The sequence below is a fragment of the Drosophila takahashii genome, chromosome 2L (assembly GCF_030179915.1).
Source record: "Drosophila takahashii strain IR98-3 E-12201 chromosome 2L, DtakHiC1v2, whole genome shotgun sequence".
Lineage (NCBI taxonomy): Eukaryota > Metazoa > Arthropoda > Insecta > Diptera > Drosophilidae > Drosophila > Drosophila takahashii.
Window position 1 is genome coordinate 13,228,555 of NC_091678.1, and position 24,939 is coordinate 13,253,493.

At 39.9% G+C, this 24,939-nt stretch overlaps 2 protein-coding genes across 6 annotated transcripts in view; both read right to left on the reverse strand.

Moving 5' to 3' along the window:
- Tsp (Thrombospondin) overlaps positions 1–15,535 on the reverse strand; it is a 47,313-nt gene extending 31,778 nt beyond the window's left edge. The window contains exons 1-9 of one of the 2 annotated variants that reach the window (XM_017159210.3): positions 15,429–15,535; positions 14,657–14,937; positions 7,968–8,138; positions 6,385–6,451; positions 5,852–6,167; positions 5,661–5,790; positions 4,864–5,001; positions 2,078–2,272; positions 1,432–1,549 (exon numbers count right to left, since the gene is read on the reverse strand). In XM_017159210.3, the coding sequence (XP_017014699.2) occupies positions 1,432–1,549; positions 2,078–2,272; positions 4,864–5,001; positions 5,661–5,790; positions 5,852–6,167; positions 6,385–6,451; positions 7,968–8,052 (1,049 nt within the window). In that variant the 5' untranslated portion in view covers positions 8,053–8,138; positions 14,657–14,937; positions 15,429–15,535. The remainder of the gene's footprint in view (positions 1–1,431; positions 1,550–2,077; positions 2,273–4,863; positions 5,002–5,660; positions 5,791–5,851; positions 6,168–6,384; positions 6,452–7,967; positions 8,139–14,656; positions 14,938–15,428) is intronic. The other variant, XM_070215092.1, reaches the window with a different exon arrangement.
- A 2,168-nt stretch (positions 15,536–17,703) lies between these two features.
- On the reverse strand, positions 17,704–23,698 carry AkhR (Adipokinetic hormone receptor). Of its 4 annotated transcripts, none has more exons than XM_017159239.3 (7): positions 23,562–23,698; positions 21,607–21,785; positions 20,464–20,736; positions 20,231–20,330; positions 19,669–20,157; positions 18,685–19,025; positions 17,704–18,144 (listed from the first exon to the last, which is right to left on the reverse strand). In XM_017159239.3, exons 2-7 carry the CDS (start codon positions 21,741–21,743, stop codon positions 18,105–18,107), a joined length of 1,380 nt encoding a protein of 459 aa, XP_017014728.2. In that variant the 5' UTR covers positions 21,744–21,785; positions 23,562–23,698; the 3' UTR covers positions 17,704–18,104. The 4 variants fall into 4 exon arrangements, with proteins under 4 accessions (XP_017014728.2, XP_017014731.2, XP_017014729.2 ...); XM_017159242.3 differs by having other exon boundaries at positions 18,676–19,025; XM_017159240.2 differs by lacking the exon at positions 23,562–23,698 and adding an exon at positions 23,252–23,373.
- Positions 23,699–24,939: the final 1,241 nt, after the last annotated feature.

Consider the following 24,939-nt stretch of genomic DNA (forward strand, 5'->3'; position numbering starts at 1 on the left):
TCCAATAATTTACTCAAATTTATGGCCCAATAGGAGCGCATGCGCGTGGCCAGGAGAGGCTAGGCGCTCAGGTTGCCCCGGCCAGAAATGAAAAGAAAAAATAATAGAAATCACTTTAAGTATCTTGACACAATGAAATCAGTCGGTCCTCAGAATCGGACTCTGGGTGCGGGTTCTTTATTCTGGCTCACATTTAACTAATTTATGCGGCTGCCTCAAGTGCCATTTGTGGTCCAGACCTCACAGCTTTTCGGGGTTCTCTAGTGCCAATGGTTTTGTTGCATTTTGTCCAACAATATCTACAAAATATTCTACTTCTTCTTCGAGTTCCAGCTCCGTTACAACGCATAACTTGTTATAGTTTTGTTTAACATATTTATGATGCAGGCCCGAAATAATGTTTTTATTAGGCTCCCCAGCAGTGCTGTGGGTCTTTTGCATAATTAGTTGGGTTCGACACAAATTTGGCAGCGACTTGATAACCAGCGCCAGAACAATATTTACCTCTTTATTGATTTCCCGATTGTGACAAGCTCTTCCGGTTCGAAAATGACAACTTGATACGGATTGTGGGCGGCATTATTATATCAGCAGGCGACTTAACTATAAATCTATATTCAGATGATCAAAATTTCTATTTCCAATCGCACTGCCTGACCTCATTAATAATCTTAGTCGGATCAAAGAGATCATTCGATAGATAAGTCGCCTTCTGAAAGACCATTTGAATACCTATCTCACTGCGACTTGATTATGCCGACTTGATAATGCGTAAGAAATGGGAAATCTCGCAGTGTAAGAGGGGATTAGGAAGTCTGAGCATTCGAATTGACATATCTACGATCTACAAAGCTTATCAGATGGGAGAAGGTGAGAATACAGGTTCTACAAGCCCTCACATGACTCACAGCCCAATCCACTTACTCTGTTCTGGGTAACCAGCTTATGTCCCATGGCCTCCTGGCTTCCACTTATTCGTAGAATTCACAGAGTAAATAAAGGCCTAAATGTGTCTTCTTCTCAATGGCCATCACGTGCTTATCAATCACAGATATGCATATGGATGTAAATGAGGATGTGGATAGAGGGTTGGGCTGTGAGGAGCTTGTCAAGGAGGCGCTGTAGCTGCGTTGCTGTTTGACTAGATCATCAAACCATAAACAACATCAAATTGCCATTAAGGCCAAATGCAAATAATTGCACAGTCAGGGCAGGGATAAGCCTTTCGGATGGCGGCGCTTTTCAAGCCCTCGGAGTCGCAGCATGACAAATACAATTAACATGGATGCGATGGCCACGCCCTTGACGCCATTAAAAACTCCACAAGGCGCGTTAATTTCTGTTCGCACAGGCGCACGAAGAGCACAAGCACACGCACAGGAGTATTTAGCACACACAGGGATTGGGGATAAGGATGCAGGACAGACTTACGGATAGCAGATGTGGTGGGCGCAGGTAACGCCCGGTTTACAGGTCTTGCCATCGCCGATGAAGCCAAGGGGACAGTGGCCACATCTGGGACCGGCCGCCGAGTCTAGGCACTCCACTCCTAAAAAAATATACAGAAAATGGGAATTAAGTTTAAATTTGGAAAAATATTAAAGCCCGTTTTCTTGTCCGCCAGTTACATTTAAAGTAGGATTAAAACTCTGATTCCCCATACAATTTCAAGGTTTTAATGCTAAATGCTAAATTGTTGTGTTTTAAAAAATTTAATGTGATCTTAAGTGCGCAAGAATCCTCGCCTCGTGCAATATGTTTACCTTATCGTCTCATTTGAAAATCATCCAATATTTCTTGCAGCTTTGGAAAAATATTTAAAAATGCCATGAAATAGCTTATGAGATCAAAAAAAAACTAGTAACATAAAAAAATCCTTCTAAATTGTTAAACATTTTTCATTGATTGATCAATAACTTATTATCAATAATTTATTCAAAATAAATCAAATTTGTAAGAATTCAAATTAAGTAAGGTAATTAAGGTAAGCTAATTTAAAAGAAAGTTCCTTATCATAATGGTCTGATATTAGCCTAATCCCCCTTTTACCCCCGATATTTTGGGTAATCGCACTTACCAGGATAACAAGGATTGGCGGATCGGCAGTCGGGCTCGATGCGTAGTTGGTTGTCGTTGCTGAGGGGATTCTTGCAGCCGGCACAGTTCTCCAAGAGCATCCGCAGGTAGGCAATCTCCTGGCGCTGGTGGGCGACGTCTTCGCGGAGCAGCTTCACCAATGCCAGTAAATCCGCCAGCGAGCGTGCGAGGGCGTCTGTTTGGAACAATGAGTCGAGCAGTTGAGATAAGTCGGGATTCGGTGGGGGGAGACTTTAAATAAAGCAACAATAATTCACGAACACCCTCCACACCCCGAACTAAAGCGAATGTGTTGTGTGTGTGGGAAGCGTTCAAGCGTCTGACAAGATTAAGGTACAACCGATGCAAAAATCGCACTCATTTCAACGGAGTTCGGAGTTTGGATTTCGGAGTGGGGACCCTCTGATTGCAACCTAATCCGCTTTGTCGCTCCAATGGATGCAGGATTTCGAACAGCTGCTAATGCGTTCGGCGTTTTAGTGCAGCTTAATGCAATGGGACAACAAAGCACCGAACACCCAATCCCGATTTAGCGGCTCTCTTTTTCTTGGAGCTCTAGGGATGAGTCAGTCTGCTGATTAATTGGAGACAACGGAATAATCCAGGTACTAAATATATGCATACTTTGTGTGTAGGCTTATGTTGTTAATGATCGAATTTAATAATTTATGCATATGACTAAGTATTCGCAAACGGAAGTGTCCGATAAAACGGTGACTGATGAAAAATAATGAGAACATTATTCATCAAATCATCATAAAATCTATTACGAATAAAAAAACACTATTCGATTCAGCAGAATTGCGGCAGAGCATTTCGACTTGAAATACCAGATATCTCAATTTCCTGTGATCATCCTGGCCAAGTCAACAAATTGCAATATATCGCTTATAGATCTGTCATCTCTAGGCCTCTTAAGTTGTACAACACCGTGTAAGACACATGGCAACCAGCAAACTAGTTCATCTAGCGACTAGTGGTCGCTTCTACGGGCACATCTGTCTGACTTTGTCGGTTTACCTCGCTGAAAGCCTGAGTGAGTTTTGAGTTTTGTCAACATTGAAAACGCCGCCGCCGCCTTAACGCCCAAACGCATCCGTTCCAACTCGGTTCGTGGATTGGGGATCGGGTCCTCGCCCCAGCAATCTCGATCTCGTTTTGGTTACATTTGGCAACCTTCGCTTCTATCTGGTTCGTCGGCGGCGTGGCCACGTAATTCATTCATTACGATTTGCCGTTGTCGTTGCCTTTTGCCTTTGCGATTTATATGCCGCCCCGTACTCATGTCGACTGCACTCGGAGAACTTAGGCGTTCTTGGCTTTTAAGTCATTTAAAAGTTACTTAAGTTAAAATATTAAAAAAAGAATAAAAAGTTAAGAAAAAAGACCTTGGTTTTTAAGTTATTAAAGGGAACTTAAGTTAAAATATTTAAAAAAGAATTACAAGTTAAGAAAAAAGACCTTGAATAATATCTAGAACATAATTAAGCCAGATATATATATATATATACAAAATTTAACAATTTGTTAAGAGATCTTTACAAAATTAAAATTAATCCTTTTCTTTCCTAACATTTTATATTATATTTTATTATTCTTTAATTTCCTGGCAATGAAAAAAGTCTAAGTAATCACATCTATTTGGGGACACCTAATTTTTCTGAAATGTACAACCCAGTCCGCATTTCTAAGTGTAGATTGTGTGGGTACAGATCGTAGCTGGCTAGGCTACCAATTTGGTGTCTTTGCTCTGAGCCAGATAAATAATAATTATGCCGGCTCGACACCAAGCTATGTGTACTATATAAGAAGCGAGTGCACAGCTTATGCATGGCTTTGTCATATCTCGCCGTTCATTAGTGTTTTTCGCTCTGTGGGCGCCTCGTAGACCCCATACCCTCCATCCGATATTACCCTTTCGCTGTGATCACTTAGCGGCGACTTATTGGCCAAGACAGTGACATCGATGAGGGTACTTATGGCTATATTACGCAGCCATAGATAGTGTATGGGTCGTTATTAATTGCTTGCCAGATTTATAAGGCATTAGCGAGTTGAGCGAAGATGGTTTAAGGCCATGCAAATTGGTAATGGAAAAGGGTATTACAAGGGTATTAACCTCTAGAGTTGCTTTAAGGAATCACTTGCTGTATTTCTAGGGCTAAACTATTTGCGTTTAAATTTGGCAACCCACATATCTGTTGCCTTATACAGTCAACTTTTAGGTTATTAATCAAAATCAGTTATTTTATTTTGACAGATTCGTTTCCTCCGCTTATTCAACACAATTAATTCTGTCACTGACCAAATATAGTTATCAGGCCGTATATATTTTCTCTTAATAAAATTTTACTTGCTGTTCTGATACGATAGCATTACAATTTGAGAATGGGTCTACTGGTTTTCAAGGCCTCGTTCATTCACTTGCACATGCCATTGAAATTCAACCATTCAAGCCCCCACTCGATGCAACAATCCCCCGAATCAGTTCCCCAACCCACACAAATACCCCATTTCAGGTTGCTCCGCAACATTTGCTTAATTGAATTATGTTCCTCGAGTGACATAAACGCCAACTGACAAAAGTCAAATAATTTCATCAAAACGAGCATCTAATCTAGGCAGCAGTCCAACCCTCGGATCTGTAGGAAGCCCTCGTTTTGGAAAGGAGCCACGCCTTTACGCCCAGATCCGTTGACTGCCTCGACTGACTACCGACTGACAGTTGATAGCCGCCGAATGGGTGGTTGAGGTGAGTAAACCTACCTTCGCAATCGCCATTCAGAACGGGAATGTCGCCGCGATCCACGTTCGTTGGCACCTCCTGGTGCCGGTTGTCCACGACTCCTTCCCTGGCGATCGTTGGCTCATACCAGCCGCGCACATCTCGCTTCTTGTTCTTCTCTGCAATGATTGAGACACAGAGAAAAAGTATAGGAAAAATATTAGGTGTAATCAATTGATGTAACCTTTAAAATAAACCACCTAATAGATTAAGTACAAGATTATAATAATTATATAAAAACTATAAATATTAAAAAAAGGACGAATGCCATCTTAATAATCAGCTTCTAAGGATATGGTAATGGAACATTATTATATTAACTATCTGATCTGATTTAACTATTATTATTATTTTTTTATTAGGACACTTGTTCCAAATGATTTAGAAATAATGGCTTTTTTAAAAATACAACTTGTATTCTTTTCAAATCTAAAACTCTTATAGAGAATGTTATGAACCACCTTTATTTATTTTCAAAAATTTTTAAATGTAACATTTTTTAATTTCAAGAACTTTAAGGGTTTATAAGGTTTAAAATACAAAAAATATATAAGGTTTTAAATAGGGTTAAAGCTCTGATTTCCCATACGATTTCAAGGTTTTTACACTACTTCAAATTTAACAAACGAACGAGAAAACGGCCCTAAGTATTTAAATTTTAAAACCTTATAAATCATCAAATAAATATGGCTAATAGCAGAATTTATACATTATTTTTCCCAATGCATGCAAAATTGGGTGGGTCGTAGGGAGCCAAATATTGTCAGGTATAACTCACCACGCTCGGTGATCTTGTTGCGCAGCATGCGACGATTGCCCCGACGATGCATGCCCTTCTGGCAATTGGCCCGCTGCAGGGAGTGCTCCATGTCGCCGTCGAAGTGGAGTGGGTACTTGCGCTCACGGAACTGTCAGAGGAATAGTTTAGTCACCTTCAATCTCGCCTTCGACTGGCTAGCATCCACTCACCAGCTTGATCACCGGATCATCCATCTGGGTGTACAACTTGGCCAGGTTCATGTCGATGTCGTGATGCGTACTCGCCTTGCAGTCCACATAGAGGGTTATTCGATTCTTAGAGAACTGCAGAGCCAGCGATCGGATGGTGCTCGTCTCATTGATGTTGGGTATCTCGAAGTTCCGCGACTCGGTGGCTCCATTCGCACTGATGTCCAGGGTAACCCGCTGCTGTTTGCGGTCCAGGAAGAAGGACATCTTATGCTTCAGCATGGGAAAGTCAATCATAAAGAGGGCTTCTATAGAGATGTGCAACTTTCGACGAGGTCTAATTGAGGGGAGAATCAGAAATCACTCCTTAGAATCGTTACTAATAACTAAACATCGAATTATATGCAAAACAGTATTTTCAACAATCAAATTCAAAGACAGAATATTTTTCAAAAATCATAATTTATTTTTGTTTGAAACTTTTTTTTATTTGCTACGTATTCAATGTTTAGAATACGTTCTTTCACATAATCCAATGTCTGCTAATTACTTACCGTATGTGACGCGTTGAAATAACCACATCTCCCTTTCGAATAAACTGTTCCAGTTCAGCAGAGGCAACTGTAGATGGAAATAACAAAATAATAATATTATTCATTTTATAAAAATAAAACACCAAAAATAACCATTAGCAGAATCGAACTGTATAGTTATTTTAGAATATACTTTTTGGTGGGATATTCTTTCGTGTCTTATCTCGTTTACTGTTCGGCGATCAGTTTCGAAACTGTTAAGAACAACTTCCGTTCTCCCGTAACCGCACACATATTGATTACTCAATAAACAGCCAAATATAAACAGAGATAATACGGTTTTAGGTACCCAAATCATCATTGGGTCATGTTTGTTAATCTCTTCAAGTAAACCGAGTCTTGGCCACTTGCTCTATTTGCCCACAAACATTGGCATTCGGTTATTTCGCCTGCCACGGATTACAACACCTCGGACAGGGAACATGGAACTATTTATTTTGGTCACCCAGAGATTGCCTCTAATACTGCTGGCGGTGTTAACCCAAATAAATACACGATACACCGTAGTATTTGCACAATCCAAATAAGCCCGTGGCGCAAAGGAATCCATCAAGACGACGACTCTATATAGAATTTCACGCATTTGTGCGGATATTTGTCATGCTGGCAGCCACCGACTTTTGACAGGCTCATGCCAGGTGACCTTCACGACGTGGACATGGATGTGGATGTGGAAATGGACATGGACACGGGCATAAAAGTGGCGATTTCCAGTCGCGAGATGGTCTGGGGCCAGGGCCCACGGCTCGTGATCGGGCTGCAATATCTCCATCTACGGACCAGGGAGGTCACCAACTCAACAACTGGTGACCCCACTGTCATTTGGCGACGTTTGCATTGGGATTTGAGCTCGAGATTTACATAAATCGCAAAGTTGTTAACCAAAAGTATGGCTTACGGGCGTTTCTCGGCAAACATTGACGATGCTGCAGTCGTTTGGTTAACCATAAGAAACCGTAAAAATATGTACATACACTGCACATTTAGAAATATATATGGACAGATTTATTTATAAAATTTTTTAGTTTTTTGAGGGGAATTTGAATTTTTAATCCATCTTAAAAATATCAAAAGGAGTTTAAAATGTTGACATAATTGGAAATAAAATTCTATCTATTATATATTATTATTAAATATTAGAAAACTCTTATACATTCGGAAATAAATATACAACATTATCTATTAAAATCAATTTTCCATTTCTATAAGCCAAACATACCCACACTCAAAAAAAAATTTTAGAAAATCGCCTATGGATTTGCTTTACTGGCGATTTTTTTCTATATTTCTGGAATATTTCTTGAATTTAATGAATTTTGATTAATTGGAAGAAAATTTTCTTTACCAGTAGAAAATTTTTTTATTTTAAAGAAAAAAATCGCCAGTGAAGCAAATCCATAGGCGATTTTCTAAAATTCAGGGCGATTCATTTTCTGAGTGCATGGAACCGGGAATTTTACTGTGATTTTCAGGTCTTTGAACAGTTAGGCAGAAGAGTTTTGCCGGAATGCAAAGTGCGGGGAAGGTGGATCGTTGGCACTTACCTGGATCGAGTGAGAGTGATGCAACCTCCACAAATGTCAGCGCCAAGGCGGTCAACCCGATTAGCAGCACGCGCGTCCAATTCATCGCGGTTGTTGCTGTTGTCTTCGGTGCTTTTTTTTTTTTTTTAAGGGAGGGGGTACCGGCACCTCACTCCAAAATCTCTCCGTCCGCTGAAATATAAATAAAAAAGAAAGAAACGATAAAGCGAGGAAAATCAGATCTGGGTCCTCAGTCAGTGGTTGTTTATTTACGTTTAAAAATAAAACGCCCAGTAAAACGCATTGCGTGGCGGGCATATAATAAAATCGCATAAAATAATAAATAAAATTCAAATTAAATTTGTTTAGCTGGAGAAGAATTAAACGAGACAGAAGGAGAGCGTTTGGTAAATATTTTGCAGCATTTTTGAAATTTTTAACACGCGTATTCAGATTTCCCCCTCAGTTTTAAACTCCCCACTTTGCCGGAAGTACTTGGTCGGGTATCACCTAGTTATATATCTGCTTAAAGATATATTTGTGTAGCGTTCCCCCCCCTGATGTCTTTCATCTCTTTAGCCATCTGTGGGCGTCATCATCATAAAGCATTTCGGAGCTTAAGTTTTATATTTCTTGTTGTAATTTTCTCGTGTGCCCATTGTGGATTCTTTGAGCTTCCTGAGATTTATGTTGGATATTTGCAATCATTCTTTCTTGCATGCCTCTTTTAACTTAAATAAATGTTTATTTAATGTGTGTGTTCAGATTTGTTGTTTTCGCCTGGCTGTGTTTTCAGGTGCTTCGGTAGCGGAAGTTCCGAGGAAAAGTTGATGGGAGCCTAATGGTGAATTTTGGATATTCGGAACTATTTCTTGGAAGGGCTGAGATAAGATAAGGCAAAATTGCCTTTACATTACGTAATTAAATTTATGATTTTAAAAACTTGTTAAAGAGTTGATCAACCCATATTAAGCAACACGCTTTATTCCATCTGCTTTCCTTTTAAAACACTATAAAAAAAACTAGAAAAGAAACTGTATCCCAACCTCCTTTAGTGATCATAAATTCAGCGTTTAACGATCGGTAAAATAAAATAGGATGTGGAAAGAAGTACTCACTGATGGGTATTAAACAAGGGGCAGTCGTAAAATGTATTCAAGAATACCACCCAAAAATACACAGTTGCAATTAGGCATTTGGCTCATCACTTGAGCGGCCACAAATGTCAAGATGTGTTACAAACTCCAATTGATAGAGAGTTTCAGAGTTGATCCTCCCAGCCATTACACAACTTTCATGCTTAAATAAACACAAGAAATGTGGCCGAGATGTTGGTTATTGGCTTTGGCCCGAAGGTGTCCCAGGAATGTGGTAACGGTCGACGATGCTCCAACCCAGCCACATTGAGATTCAGAGGCAGAATCCGAATGAGAGCCGGGCCAAAAGCAAATGGCGTTCTGGCCATACAAGACACGACGACAACTTCTCCGATACTGGTCCAAAATGTTGACTGACAGTTATGGATTTATAGTGGCAGTTGTTCTGTTGCTGTTGTTGGCTGTTCGTTCTCTTGGCTACAATGTCACTGAGTCACAAGTGGATGTGATCTGTAGGCTGTAGGATCTGTTCCGTTTATGGGTGTAATCGCAATTACCAGAGCTTCGGTCTCTCTCTCTCTCTACAAGTAATAAAACTGCTGGAAACGGTGGCAGATCACAGCGAGTTTTTACTCGAGCTAAGCTGAGAGTATTTTAGGGTTTTTATTTTCCATTCGACAGAATCTGGGAGTGGTTTAGTATGGTTAGGAACCTAGCTGTAAAGAAGGCGCCACAAGGAAGTTAGAATAAAGGCTAGAAATTGTAGAAGTAAGACATATCATGATGTATACCAACATTTAGAATCTTAGGAATTTTTCAAATGTGAATAAATCCTCCATCAGTTGGAAATTAAATTTATCTACAAAAGATTAGATGTAAAATTCCAACGATATTACCAAGATTTTCCTAGATCACAGTCTTATGCGACAGATATTTCATCCCATCTCTCTTATAAGTTCTAAAGACTTAAGTCGTCCGAGTTATTCATCCATTTCAAATTCCCTGAAAGGTTATCAAGAACTTAACCCAAGCGTAATGCCCGAGATCTGTGCCAAGTGTTCATTGAAACGTTTATTAATATCCAGTTAAGTTGGCCGCTGGCTACCGATCGAAACCCAGAACATTTCCCACCAAATGTCAACCGCGTAATCCGCCTCGAACATAAAGAAAAGCCGAAACCAGAAGTGGAAACACCTCCGAATGTACACCTAAAAACACATAATCCTCAGGCCTGAAATTTATTAAATACTTTTTAATGCCATTGGTTTGGTATAGATCATGCATAGGCCGAGCGTATATATTATTGTCCAGCGCCCACGCAGTCGTCAGCTCGAGGCCCCAAAAACAGAATCTCGCCAGGGAGACGCCAAAGAGTCGACAGCAAAAACCGCAGCAGCATCTCATCCACATGATGAAGACGACGGACGCCACATCGACTTAATAAAGCGGACAAATCAGAAACAAAGTCCGTCTCCATAAAGCGACGAGTACATTGATTGACATTTAATTAAGCAAAGGCAAATGCACACGGAAGCCGCAACCAAAACCGCAACTGAGTAGGGTTCGGGTTTGGGTTCGAGATCGGGATCGGGATCTTCACCCACTGGCCGGGTTGGACCCCTCACTGATCTCAACCGATTGAACAAGTTTAGCCTCACGTCACCGGCAAACGACTCCCATGGCAGTGACAAAGGCGTTTCAGGTCTATCATCAAAGGAAATTTGATGCTTATCGGAAAAGTCATTTTCATCAGATTATATGGCCGGCCAGCGAGGCAGCGTAAGGGAAATAAGAACCCAGGGTAGCCAGTTGGCAGCGAGGGTTGTTTCAGAGGTAGAAATACCTATTTAATCGAACCATAATATTTCTTTATTGCATTTTGATAAAATAAATATTTGAATAAGTTTCGCACCTCTATAAAAGGTTTATTTCATCCTATCATAACAAAAAATGCTAATGGCAATAGAAATGGTACGATATAAAAATACTCATTGGTAAGAGTAACAGATAATAGAGGTAATAAATTATCTAAAGTTTCCAAATAAAGTTTAAAAAGGAAAAAAACGGTTGAGCTTGTAATTATGATGTGAGATATCCATTTACTTTGAAACTTAAAGAAGATACCTTAAATTGGGTGAATCTTTAAGAAATTAAATTTTTGCAAAATACTTTTTAAATCTTTATAAATAGACATAGCTCCACAGCAAGGCTAAACATCTTAATTGTCTTTAACCTATTGGATGACTTAATGATACACTCTTGAGTCGGCCCTCGTATGGCATTAGAAATTCAAATATTTTGACTCTTTTTCCGATCGCGCCAGCATGCAACCGTGTGGTGTCCACGTCCCCCAGGGCGTTTAAAACGGCGCAAAAATTAAAACGAAAAGAAAAACGCTCGCGAAGCTACTGCGCATGCGCGGCGACTCGACTGAGAAAACTGAAACGGCGCAGTCGCGTGTGGGCAGGACAAGTTTCGCTGCCGCCGCGGGCGTCGTGTCACTGAAATCAAATCAGCCGCGCTTAAATGCTTAGCCAAAAACTTCAGTTCGAGTTGGGGCTCCGAATGGCTGAATGGCTGGCAAACCTGCTGTCAGTTGCTGGTTTGACATGGAAAAAATCTATGCCGGCGCCTACGCATCACGAGCGGCGAGAAAGAGTGAAAAATCGAGAGAGAAAGAGCAAAGAGTTCAGCTAAGCCACTTAGGGAAATTCTTTGCCGGATTTTCATTTGCAGCTAACTTTCTTCAGCCTTTGTTTAATTTTTTCCCGGCACTTTATAATTGGACGCAACAAAATATCGAAAATATGGAAACGCGGTGAACTGAATTGATTTTGAGCAGCCTGATAAATTGGTTTCATCATAATAGACTTTGTATAACTTCCGGCGCGGGGCCACCATTTTTTCGATCGTCGCTTTCAAAGTGTCAAGATTAAGATTGGAGTCACAGTCCCGAGTTCAATAGTCTCTCCAGCGGCACTTGACGTCCTCTTTTTATTGATTTCTGTATTTGTATCGATTTGAATTTCGGCTCGGTCTTTTTGTCGGATTTTTTCCCATTCAATTTTTGACTATTTATTTTCCACAAAAATGCAGTAGTTGACAGCCTGAAATGCTGCTTTTCAGGTGTTATATGGGAGTCCTATTTCAAAATATTGAAAGGTCTGTCAATTATAAACCGGGGTGATGGAGATTTCTGGTATGGTAATTGCCACCTGCCAAGTTGCTCAATCAGAAAAAACAGAGTAGATAAAAATTATTGTAATTTTAGGTGTAAAGAAAATGCATGAAATAATATTTAAGCAAATTGCGTTTTGGTATTATTAATCTTCAGTCGTCGATCTTTTATCTAATGCTAATTTAGAATTTAAGATATTCATGCGATAAGCTAAACATACATGATGAATAAGTTACAAATCATTAAAAAACATTTTTAAATAAATACAGCCAGCAGCTAGAATCTGTCCCAAATCGTATTAAATTGCCATCGACTTGTATAAACAGCAGCCTACGAATATTGCCGCCATATAATTAAATGATGTTGGTCAGGTGTTTCTTAGACCACACCTCGCTAACAGTCGTCTTCTAAATTTGCATATCTTCGCAGAATATGTAATTAAAGCGAATCGAATATGAAAGGTCTTCGTTCTCCAGACTTAAAAATGATATTCTTCATTCCCGGATTAGATTTTGTCTCACTTTTTGTTGGCGCTCTTGTCAAATCGTTTGAGAATGTGTTTAATCTGTCATTAGGCCAAAACCGAAAACCCATTAACTTATGTTGATGAACCATTAAAACGAAGTCGCGTCTCCATTCGACTTGAATTAGTTTTTTGAAGACCGCAGTCCAAACAACCAACACAAAAAAGCCCTAGCTCCTATTGTGACTTGGCTTTATTTGAATTGCAAATTTTGAGCTGAAGTCAATACAAAGCATTAAAATTTGTTAGCCATATTCACCACATAAGGTCGGATTTCGGATATTGGCGCCTGAATGACTTTCCACTGACGATGCGCTAATTTGCTGGTGCAACAATTTTCCACTTAATTTGCATTTGTTTATGAACTCATAACTCGCTGCCAAGCGGAAATTCCAATACCAACAATGGCAATATTATTTATGTTTTAATAATGTCAAACTCAAGCTCTATATATGGTCAGAAAAAATATTACCATGTCTTTGGAGTCATTTGTGTGGAGTGTGGAGGGTATCAATGTTTGGACAGAGCCAACAAAAATACAAAACTCATTTTTTTAATATTTATTTATTTGTCTCATTGCATAACTAAGCAGAATATTAAAGGGAAAGTAACTAGTCTATGGGTTATCTTAAATTTATTAGGTCTCATTTCTCACTTCTTTCAGTCCAAACACCCCTTCCGTTCACAACGCCACTGCCTTTAAGTAATATATTCAAATAATAAAATAACCGCAAGTCTAAAATGTCTCTCGAGCAGGCAGTTATAAATTGTTATGGAGATCTCTGCAGTGGGCGTCTTTTAATTGAATCGCTTGGAATAAAGTAGCGGAGCAGCAGATCGGAACCCAGTAGAAATAGCAAAGTGATTGGGAAATCGAGACAAATAAAATTAAGTATATAAACCGTTGTTGGCGATTGTGTCCAGCTCTATTGGGCAACATCATTAACAATCTGTGGCTGCTGTTTCGGACTGCGATTCATATTTGGTAGGAACAAATATTCTTTACTCTGACCTTATGTGATCACATAATTATAGTTCTCTCGAAACTATAATAAACCTCAATCTGCTCGCTTAAATATGTGTGGAAAGTCCGGTAATTAATAAATTATGACTCGACTGCGGTATTTATGGCGCCAATGCAGATAAGATCTTAAGATCCCCTATAGATTAATGTCGCTCGGTCTCTGTGGATGCCACAGGCCGATTTAGCATCGAGATTGCGGTTGACTTGGGTGTGGCTAATTAATATGTATCGATAGTATTTGAATTACAACAACAATTAGCATGATTTATCATCAGATATAAAGTGGCGGTGAAATGAATCGTAATCTTTTAGGGGCGCTTATAAAAAAATATTCATAAATTGGCCTCTCAACAAGTTGGTTATTATCAACCAATAAAGATGGAATGAAAAGAGCTTCATCTCAGTGGGTGTAGCAGAGAAAAATTGTCTTTCCTCCTTAAATAGCCAAATTTAAATCCGCTTTAGATTTGTTTGTAAAAATCATATAATCATAATTTTTAGTTATTTGTGTTTTTTAAATGACTACCTTCTATAGATCAAAACATTATGAGATTTTAGATTTTTTTAAGTTTATATATTGTATTTTTAATATAGTGCCAATATTAAAAGTTTTGAAGGCATACGAGTGTCGTAGTTTTTTATAAAGCCTCATATAAAATTTAAAATATTTATCTTTGAGTTGTTGAAAAATAGTATACCGTGTGGGCTTAAAAAATTCCACTCTATTTCCTAGAGAACAGCTTAACTTAGTACAAGTTTGCACAGCCTGGCCACTTAGAGCACTCAACTTCCCGTGGGGGAAATGACCAGGCTAACCCAGATTTTGGCCACACAAAAGGCACATTTATAGCACACTCTTGAGCGCCTGCAGCCAACCTTCACACTCACCTCTTGGTCAAGGACGTTGTTCGTGAGCTCGAGAAGTGCCCCCACTGCCGATGTAGAGATCCAAGTGAATTCTACTCGGCGGGTCGGAACTGACAGCTCCTTGTTGTTTCGGCTTGTTTGCGCCACTTGCGGCTGTCAACGCGCAATTTAGAATGGAAACGACTTGAGCTATTTTTACGAGTATTTCCACACTTTTCCGCCGCTTCCTGGACGACCGCACAGACACTTTTATTACGTATTTCAGCTGACCGAAAGATCAAACAAATCGCAGGCTCTTCACACTAAAAGAATCGATAACGAAACGGATGCATTAGATAATTTAAACCCTTCTCAAAGTCCCCCAGGTATGCGTAGAGGTGGAATGGGGACGACGACACACGCGAAGATTTCGTGGAGCTGATTTTATGGGATCGAGGATCGAGGCGAACACGCGACGCCGATCCTCCAGCAACGACAACTGCTCCAAAACTGACTCGCCCCGTTCGTGCCAATAAAAATTAAAACACTTTTATGCTATTAACGGCGGGCAGGCGAACGCGACGCGATCTTGGACACCTTGGAAATGGAGGATCGGTGCTTGAGGATCGGTGTTTAAAATGTGTATGGTGTGCTGTAGAAAAACTTGTATCCAAATCCAATCGGATGATTTGAAAAACACACTCAAAAACTGTCACAGAACCCAGGTATTCCCACGATTAACGATCTATCGCTACTGATCGATAACTGAACGACGATCACTCTGATCACTTATCGAAGGACCACGAACACGTACCGTCTTGTTCAACGTGCCAACGCGAACTGAAAACTGAAACTGAAAATTTGAAAATGCAAAGGGAGTGATCGCCGCTCTGCGCCGCCGTCGCCGTCGACTGAGGCAGCGACAACTTGTTGGCTGCCTTTGCAGTTTGTTTTTGTTCTCAGCTGTTGACTTGTTGCTGCTCTGGGGAGAAACGCGACGTCGCAGCAGCAGCAGCCGCATTTTGTCTTCGTTTGTGTTTCTTTTGATTTGACGCGTGAGTAAGCCGAGACGCCCACGTGCAAAATTTGCGTAAACATCGACAGTGTGGCCAGAGTGCCGGCAAATAATTGAGGAAGTGAGTGGAGAGAGGTAATGGAGTTTGCGATATGATAACTTCCGCGGATTTGGAATCAACGCGCAGGCGTAATCTAAAAATTATTAACCACTTCATCAATATGACAGGGAATTACAAGTTTAGATTTCGAAATCTATTACTTATCTTTATTTTTTGTTATGATGGATTTTTATTTATTAGAGAAAACTTTATTAAAGACAATTTTATCTGTTCCTTAAAGGATGAAGAGATTCCAAAAGCTTCTTACCACTTGAAATCAGCGATGAGTAATGGGTATCTAATTAATCTATTAATCCTTAAAAAAAAAACCAAAATCTAAAAATATTAGTTTTTAAAATTTTTAGGTACATTTTTCTTTTTAATTTTTTAAAAGCCAACTTGCTTAAAACATCAATATTAAATATTTATGGACGTTAACTAATTTATTTTCGGGAACTTCTCGCTTGAGCTGCCCCAATTGTGGATTGTTTGAGCCATTAAACTGAAATTCAATTCCGAAACATGTTTACATTGTAGCCTCTTTAAGGCCATTAAATCGAATTCATGTGAACCCTTTTTCGATAATGCGTCCAGCCTTGTTTTCGACCTCCTCCACAGCAACATCCCATAGCGATCCTCAAACAAAAGGGAGACGGAGTCCCGGTGCCAGACTTTTGCTCTTTTGAAATGAAGATCGTAAATAAACGGCACGCTCTGCACAGGCATTTAAAAGCAAGCGAACCACTCGTAAAATCTAGACCCCAAAACGATATGCATATGGCACCTATTAATGGCTACTTATGCAGTACAAGTGTCCCCCGTTTCGTAGGGCCCCGTCCATATTTTCTGTTGACACGGACTGATGCGTAACACGACAGTATCCAAAGTTTTCCAAAAAAAAAAGGGGGAGGGAGCTGCGACCTGTTCGTCATTATGTCGCCGGCATGTCAGCGGACAGTAAAGGCCTGGGCATTATGCAGATGTGCATATATCATGGAACTGCAGTGCGAACACACCCAGAGATCGAGATGCTATCCCACATCAACGCTGCATATTTTGCCGCTTTTCGGACAGCGGCGACCACTTGCTGAAATTTCATTATGTGCGTGATTTATAAATAAGCCTCCATCGTTGTTCGCCTGTTCCCAGCATCTTCAGTGGTTACGAGGTAAGACGTCGTCCCACGCACTTTTTTCCTCGGCACAACAGCAACATCATCTCATCTCCTCCACCTTCTCCCCCCTCCCGTTGCAGTTCACTTCGTATTAATCATAAAATTGTATTATTAACATGTTTATTTTTCGGTCTTCGAGATTCGATTACACGCATTCTTCCTGCTCTTTATGTGGAACATCGAGTGTTTTTCTCCCGGGAAACGTGACTTTGTTGTGCAGTGTAACGAAAGTGAGCCACTTTCTAAGACTGCGGATGGGCGGGGGAGTATCGCGGGCACTCAATTGCATTAAAAAATATTGTCATTTTATGTCTTCGACGGTTAATTGGGTTACCTAGCTAATGACGCCGACCAGACCAGATGCTTTGCACCTGGGCAATAAGTGGGCGTGGGTGGGATATGGCTTGATTGAAGTTAACTAGTCAAGAGCCAGAAAAGTTGGACAAGCTTCCTGGTAAATGGTAAAAAAAATATTAAACTTGTATTACGTACGAAATAATAATACTTCCCTACATAATTGCAAGTCCTTGTAAATCCCCACTTAAACCACTGTTTCTCCTTCCGTTAACAACATAATTAAATCGTAATTAAATCACAATTCACAATCTTATCCCCAAGTAAAACTGGTTACCCGCATACCCAAACTTAATTATTGAATAAATATTAAAGAGACACGAGTGTATAATTAATGTTTAGGGCCTGGGCCATAAAGCTAGTGATTAACGCCAACTTAACAAAAGTTCCAGCACAAACAAAACCGACAAAATCAGAATTCAAGAGGCTGTCTTCTATAATTTTTTAGATATTTTTATTTCGATTTCGTTTAGAGTTATATGTTATGAATAAATTAATTTAAAATAAGCTATAATCCGACTAACTAGAGTATTTCTAATAGTAAGCGGTATTACATCTTAAGCGTATTTCCTATGCGATAGGTTTGTTCTCCAAACATTTGGTGGTCCAAAACAAAGCGATTTAAAATCGGAACTTGTATCTTTCCTGCATTGGCGTTTTGTTGTGTCTTGAAAACATTTTAATTTGTAGCTAGCTAAATGCAAATGCCAAAAGAATTTACGATGAAAATTCCAAACTAAGCTGGTTAGCAAATCAAATGCCCTTTGTTCCAAGCCGACTTCTCCAGATGAACAGTAGCAGATCGCTTAATTGATCCAGTTGCTCTCGGAGCTCTATTTGTTATTGTTTACTTAACCACACTGGTCATTTCGATGGAGTCGCCACAACTGAAAGTATATGTGTTTATTTAGACTTGGCTCTTGTTGATGCCCAGATGAGTTGACATAAAATGAAGTGCGGTTGGGTAATGGCTTTTAGAGTGGATCTCTTGCGGGTGAGCTTTTGGGTGTAGGGATTTCCCTGCATTAACCCAGAAACTAATAGTAGACTAAGGCTTGGCATGGGTTGAACTTTAAGATAGATTTCACGGAGACAGTATACTTTCAGCTGTTGCAATTTGCAGGGTAGGAATAACAGATTTGGAAATAAGACTTTGATGACAATTCATTGGTTAGTCTTTAGTCTAAACAGCTAAACTCACTCAATGATTACTTTTTGTTCTTCACATTGTGTATAATTTAATAATTTGTGCATGTATCTTGAACCTATAACCACAACATAAAACCCTACGGCGAAACTTGAAAGGAAAAGGGATTTTGCAGAGTCGCTCCATGTAAATCTTGTAAGTAGAAAATGAGAATATGAGTATGAGCATTGTTACTTTGAGGTGACAAGAAGATAGGGAAGGGTGTAGAGACCGAAATTACTTCTGGTGGAACCTGGATTGATCCTGGCACCTGATGGTCACAGCACTGAGGCATGAATCGTCGTTGGCCTCGTCTTCACTGGCCAGCGGAGCTATGGACACTTTAAGGGGAGGCGACGGGGGAACATGGGTGACCTCTTTGCCCGCAGCTGCAGCAGAACCATTTGAGTTGGCGTTGCTCTTCAGACCCACCGCATTGGCCAACTTTGTGGTGGTCGCCACAGCGGCTGCCATCGCCTGGCCCCTTCCGTTGAGCAGCGAATTGTTGGTCAGCTGCTTCTGCATCAGCTGATTGGAGGAGTCCAGGCGATTGGACAGCGATGTGTGCCTGTTGTTCACCGACTGGAAAGGAAGAGGATGTGGAAGTTAGAACGCTTTTTAGTCATTTTTTAGTTCGTTCTTGTGCTTGGTACCATGATTAGGGCTTACTATGGTTTACTATGTTTTACTATGTTTTACTACGTTTCACTATGTTTTACTTTGTTTTACTATGTTTTACTATGGCTAACTATTTTTGCTATGCTTTACTATGGTTTACTATGTTTACCACAGTGGATCACATTAATATTCGGTTCTTTGTTTTTTTAACTTTAAAAAAAGGCTTTGTAACTAAAAAAATTAATAACATAATAATGCAGAAATAAAGCTTATTTTATTGCCTTTTCATTGATATTTATATATTAATACTTTATTTTTAAATTTAAGGAGATAATTGCATAAACAAAAAACAAACCGAGTATTTAGGCCACATTAATATTCGGTTTTCCCATTTTGTACTAAAAATCTCAAAATTTATTTAGGAATAAACTTAATAAATAAACATTTAAAATGATAGCCATTATTGCCTATGAGGTCGTTTAAATGTTTTGGCACATTTTAAAATTTTTGTTTAGCATATTTATATGTTTTACTATTTAAATTACCCTCGATATAATACATTGAAAAGGAGAATTTTATATTTTGATTTAAAGATAGTAATACCCACCGGATTATTGTTGTTCATACGTCCACGAATGTTGTAGAGCCCGTAGACCAAGGGATTCATGCAGGAGTTGGTCGAGGCAAAGATGAACAGAGCCTTGCGGACCAGGGGATTGATCTTGTCCGCCGAGTGTTTGTCCAGCCAGTACCACATGGAGATGATGTAGTACGGGGTCCAGCAAATGATGAACACAATAACAATTGTGATGGTCATTTTGAGGGTCCTTTTCTTGGCCCTACTCAAGACGTCGTCGTTGGAGCGACGAAAACGCTCGGCGATCACGTCCTTGAGAACGCGCTGGCTCTTCCGGTAGATCTTCAGGTATATGGCCCCGTAGCAGTAGATGAACATGATCAGCGGGAAGGCGTACATGCTGCACATCGAGGCCGCCTGATAGATCTTCTCGTCAAAGTCACTCCTGAACGAGTGAAAGATGACGCATTGAAAGTAGCCTTTGACTTTGGGATGCTCCTCCAGGTGGAAGAGAAAGGCCTGCCGGAGACGCACGTTAATTGGGTTTATCTTTCTAAGATGCACTTGGAAAAAAATCATATCATCTACTCACCTGGGGAATGCTGCACACCACAGAGCCCAGCCAGGCACAGGCCAGCATGATGCGTCCGCGGTTGTAGGAACGCTTCAGCGGCTGAAGGATGGCAAAGTATCTGATATGGAGAGACAAGAGACACAGACAACCAGGTGGTGAGAAAGCCGTCAGCCGTCGATTGACACATTGAGCCGCCTTATCTGGCTATCAATTTGGTCCATTAGCGACAGTCAACGGAGCTGCGGACTCACCTGTCTAGCGATATGCAAACCATCACGTAGCTGGACAAGTACAGCCCGAAGACGCGGAAGAAGCTCATCATGCGGCACATCAGATCCGTGGACAGCCACTGGACGGTCCAGGCCCAAACGATCTCCATCGGCATTAGAAGTAGAGTTACCATGAGGTCCGCAATGGCCAGATGCATTAGCATTATGTCAATTCGCAGGGGACCACGCAGTCGCCGCTTGGTCAGCAGATATAGCACGGTGCTATTGCCAATTGTCGAGATCACAAACAGTATGCTAAATGTACCGAATGAAGGAGATATCGTGGGAGAGGAGGGTTCAGAAGCGATTAAATTAGTGAGTGGGAAATTAAAGAACTCTTCCCGAAGGTGGGTGTTTGCGTGGGTGTCGTGGGCTCGAAAAGTGGGTCAACGAATGGCAGTTAGGAAAGGTAAACTTGTTGGACGAACGGCGTAAATGAATAGTCACTGGAATATCAGTTGCAGACAATCTGCGGATAAAATTTATGTACTTTTAAAACCCCCGTGAATTACCCAATTATTTAAAAAGTTTTTTTTATTTACTCAACAGCTCACAATTACTCACTCTTAATATTTAAAAAAATAAAATAAAATCAATTGAGTTGCTGAAATATAATCGACCTTAAAAAGCCTAAAAAGCTTTAAAGTATGATAAAATATAGTTTGACATACGAATAAGAATGCTAAGCAAATAAGGTTATAATTCAAATGTAATTTAATAATTATTATATTTGAATTATGTGCTAAATAAATCACTTTCTACGCCTTGTCTAGCTTTGCGACTCGCTCTTAATCGATTATTCGAATCTCTGGCATTCAGAAAAAGTGAACCCTGCAATGAACCGAAACGTTCAAATTCCAAGTGAAAATTATTGAATCTCAGACAGATAGCCAGACATCGGAGGAGAAACCAGAGATGATGAGCCCAGTGTGATTTATAGGTATTTATAACACAAATATACGGCTGACACCCACACCTGCACCTCGATTGATTAGTTTAGACTTGAAAAAATGTTACAGATAGTAAAAGTCAAAGTTGATAAGCTTTGACTCGGAAAGTCTGAATAATATTCGAATAAAATGTGGGTGTAGATCGCAGCGATTAGGTATTCGGTATTTCACTCACCTGTACACTGTGATGGACAATCGATGACCATTATTGAACACCATATCCTTGGTCAGGTGAATGGTTCCATTCGTATCGTTCACATTTAACCAGTTGCTAAGAACGCGATGATCATTCTCTTCGAGCACTTCTCCCATTTTAAAGCCAGTCGAATCAATTATTTTGAACTTTCTTCTATTCTAAAGTATACAAAATGCACAATTTTTTTAATGTTTATGTGTTTTGTTATTTCCATATTTATTGTTGTTACTTAAAGAATTAATTTGTTTTATATTTTCATATACTTTGCTTAGTATTTTTCAGTGTTCGTTATGGTAATTCGTTCGTTCGTTCGTTCGGTAATTGTATTATATTTAATTTCATTTCTTTTGGGGGCCTGTCAATTAATACTGAAACTTGTATATTATTTCGGTCGGTTCTCTTGAGATAATCCAATAATGAAAACACAAACAGAAATCCCTATCTTCGCGTGGCAAACACTCACTCAATTAAACGAATCAATTACACTCAATTTGATAATGAACACTTTTTCGATTTCTTTAAATTTGTAGGTTCAAGAACATGTTTATTATGTTATTGTTATGATTTTGTACTATTTGTTTGTTGCCCCGTTTTCTAGGTGCTTAAGCTCGCGATGACCTTGAACTAATTATTCTCGTCCAATTGATAATAAAAATTCCACTTATGCTGAGTTCTCCGGCTCCGGTGCATTTTCTAGAATTGACACAACTATAATGATTATAATGGAGAGCATCTTACGCTCTCCCCGGCTGATTAATCTATTAATCAATTACGCTCAATCGAACGGAAAGTTCACTCAATTGAACGGCAATAGCAACAACAAGAGAGAACGCTATAGTCGGGTGCCCCGACTATCAGATACCCGTTACTCAGCTAAAGGGAGTGCGAAAGAGATGGAGAAAAACTTTGATCCGCCGTAACTTTTTAACGAATGGTCCGATTTAAAAAATTTCTTCTACATTTCGATAGGTATTGATAAACACAATAAAACTGCATTTTTACTTTTCCAAAATATTGAAATTTTTAAAATCGTATATATGCGATTGTGGGCGTTAGAGGGGGCGTGGCACCCTTTTGAAACAAACTTGCGCTGCGTAGGAACTCCTAGAATCTGCATGCAAAATGTCAATCTTCTAGCTTTTATAGTTTCCGAGATCTCAGCGTTCATACGGACAGACGGACAGACAGACAGACAGACAGACGGACAGACGGACAGACGGACATGGCTAGATCGACTCGGCTAGTGATCCTGATCAAGAATATATATACTTTATGGGGTCGGAAACGCTTCCTTCTACCTGTTACATACTTTTGCACGAATACAATATACCCTTTTACTCTACGAGTAACGGGTATAAAAACTCCGACAAATTGTTCTCACATTAATCCTTCAGCCGAATTATTTTACGGGTTGTTTGTTTAGACGCGCCGCGTTTGATGCCTTTTGAACTTGGAATTTTAATGTTCTTAAAAAAGATGTTGTACCAAATAAAAGAGAAACCAAATGGAGAGAAATGCTGTTTCAAAATAATTTCAAAAACCTTGAAAACACTTAGAAGTATTATTAGATTTAATTATGATTAAACTATTAACCTCGTTGCACCTCGCAGAATCCCTAGTTTACCTAATAGAGTGCTGGAACCCCTCGAAGATTACCGAGAGATTCAACTAGTTTTCTCTGGCTAATCGGTCGGATCGTATATATAGACTGATTGTAGGCGTAATCATTGATTACGAGAACGCGTACGTGCTTTTCTTCTATATACAACTATATTTCTTCATTCTGTTTTTCTTCCATTTGTGATTTCCGTTTTGTTTTGCGTTTTCTAAACACGCGGGCACACCGTGAACTGAATCGAATACTATATAGATATGGGAGATTTCAACCTGAGATTTTCGAATAGCGTTCGGAATTTATTCTTTTTTGCACACACCTCCCAGCAGCGTCAAATACACCGTTCTCACTGTCAACCGCCCACGCCCACATGCGCGTAATTATCGCTTTTGATAATACGAAAGATTCTTAACGGCCCACGGGACTAACGGTACTTCAGGTTTACACCGATCGACGAGCAGGAACTGACTGAACGATCCGAATGCCTGGGATGCTGCTGCTGCGAATTGGAAATCTCGACAACAACTGATAAGAAGAGCGAATAAAGTAGGAACTTGCAGAGTCCGGACCCTAGAATACCTGGCATTAAGCCTATACTACTCATTGCATACTTATTTGGAGAAATATATTGATGTTACCCTCATTGCCGCTCAAACGATATGAAATTTGGGATGTGGCTGAAAATTGTAATAACTAAGGATTTGTTTTTAGATCTGAAATACCTGGCTCCGCTAGATCCCGAGATATCGATCCTGCAAACCTTTGCGCAACAACGTATACCCTTACTTTCGAGTACCGGGTAAGAAAAACGTTAGGTGATAACAGCGGGCGACCCCAATAGCAAATGATTCTACTTACATACACAGATGTGTGCTCTCGCAGGTCCCGCCCGCATAAATTTCACGATTATCAATGCGTGTACGCGACTCAAAGTTCAAGCGGTGGTCCGTCTGATCGCCAAATGTTGCGATCCCTTATCTCCTGCCGTATGAGTGTCGTCTCACCCAGAACAAGTAATCAAGTTAGAATTACTTATAGGCCTTATCGGTGCGTCTGCCGGAGCTTTCCTCCCCCGGATTGTCGCTGGAACTCCGTGAGCTGCGCAATACACTCGAATATCCTTTTCCTCTTTCCGGATGGCGCAGCACCTCCGATCCCGTCGAGTTTCCACTAGCATCTGCCGCAAGTCCATTGCCAAGGCTCACAATTTAACCTCACGATACGCAATTCGACAAAACGCTTCATTAAATTTAATGAGGGCACGAAAGCGGACAAAAGGATTTCAAGTTCACGTTCAGGCGCGCACTTTTGTATGCTACGAATGTGGCGTGTGCGCGCGGTCTTATCAAGATGCACCTGGCCCACCTGATAAGACTCCAGTCGGTCGGTTCTAATGAGCGGTCATGTAGCATGTGCATTTACTAGTGAAAACTGCTCATTCAAGTGACCGATTAATTTTATATTTTCTTTTTACCTTGAAATTTCCGAAATGTCGAAAATTATGCAGCGTTAATGTTTCTAATTCAACCATACAAGAGAGAATTAGTGTAAAATGGGCTAGGATGGAAAACAGCAAAACAACTTTAAAACTTATATTTAAGTTTATACTAATATCAACGAATAAGGAGAAAGAATATTTTGATAATAATGATAATGTTGATGCAACAATATTTTGAGACACAAAAAATCGCTACCCC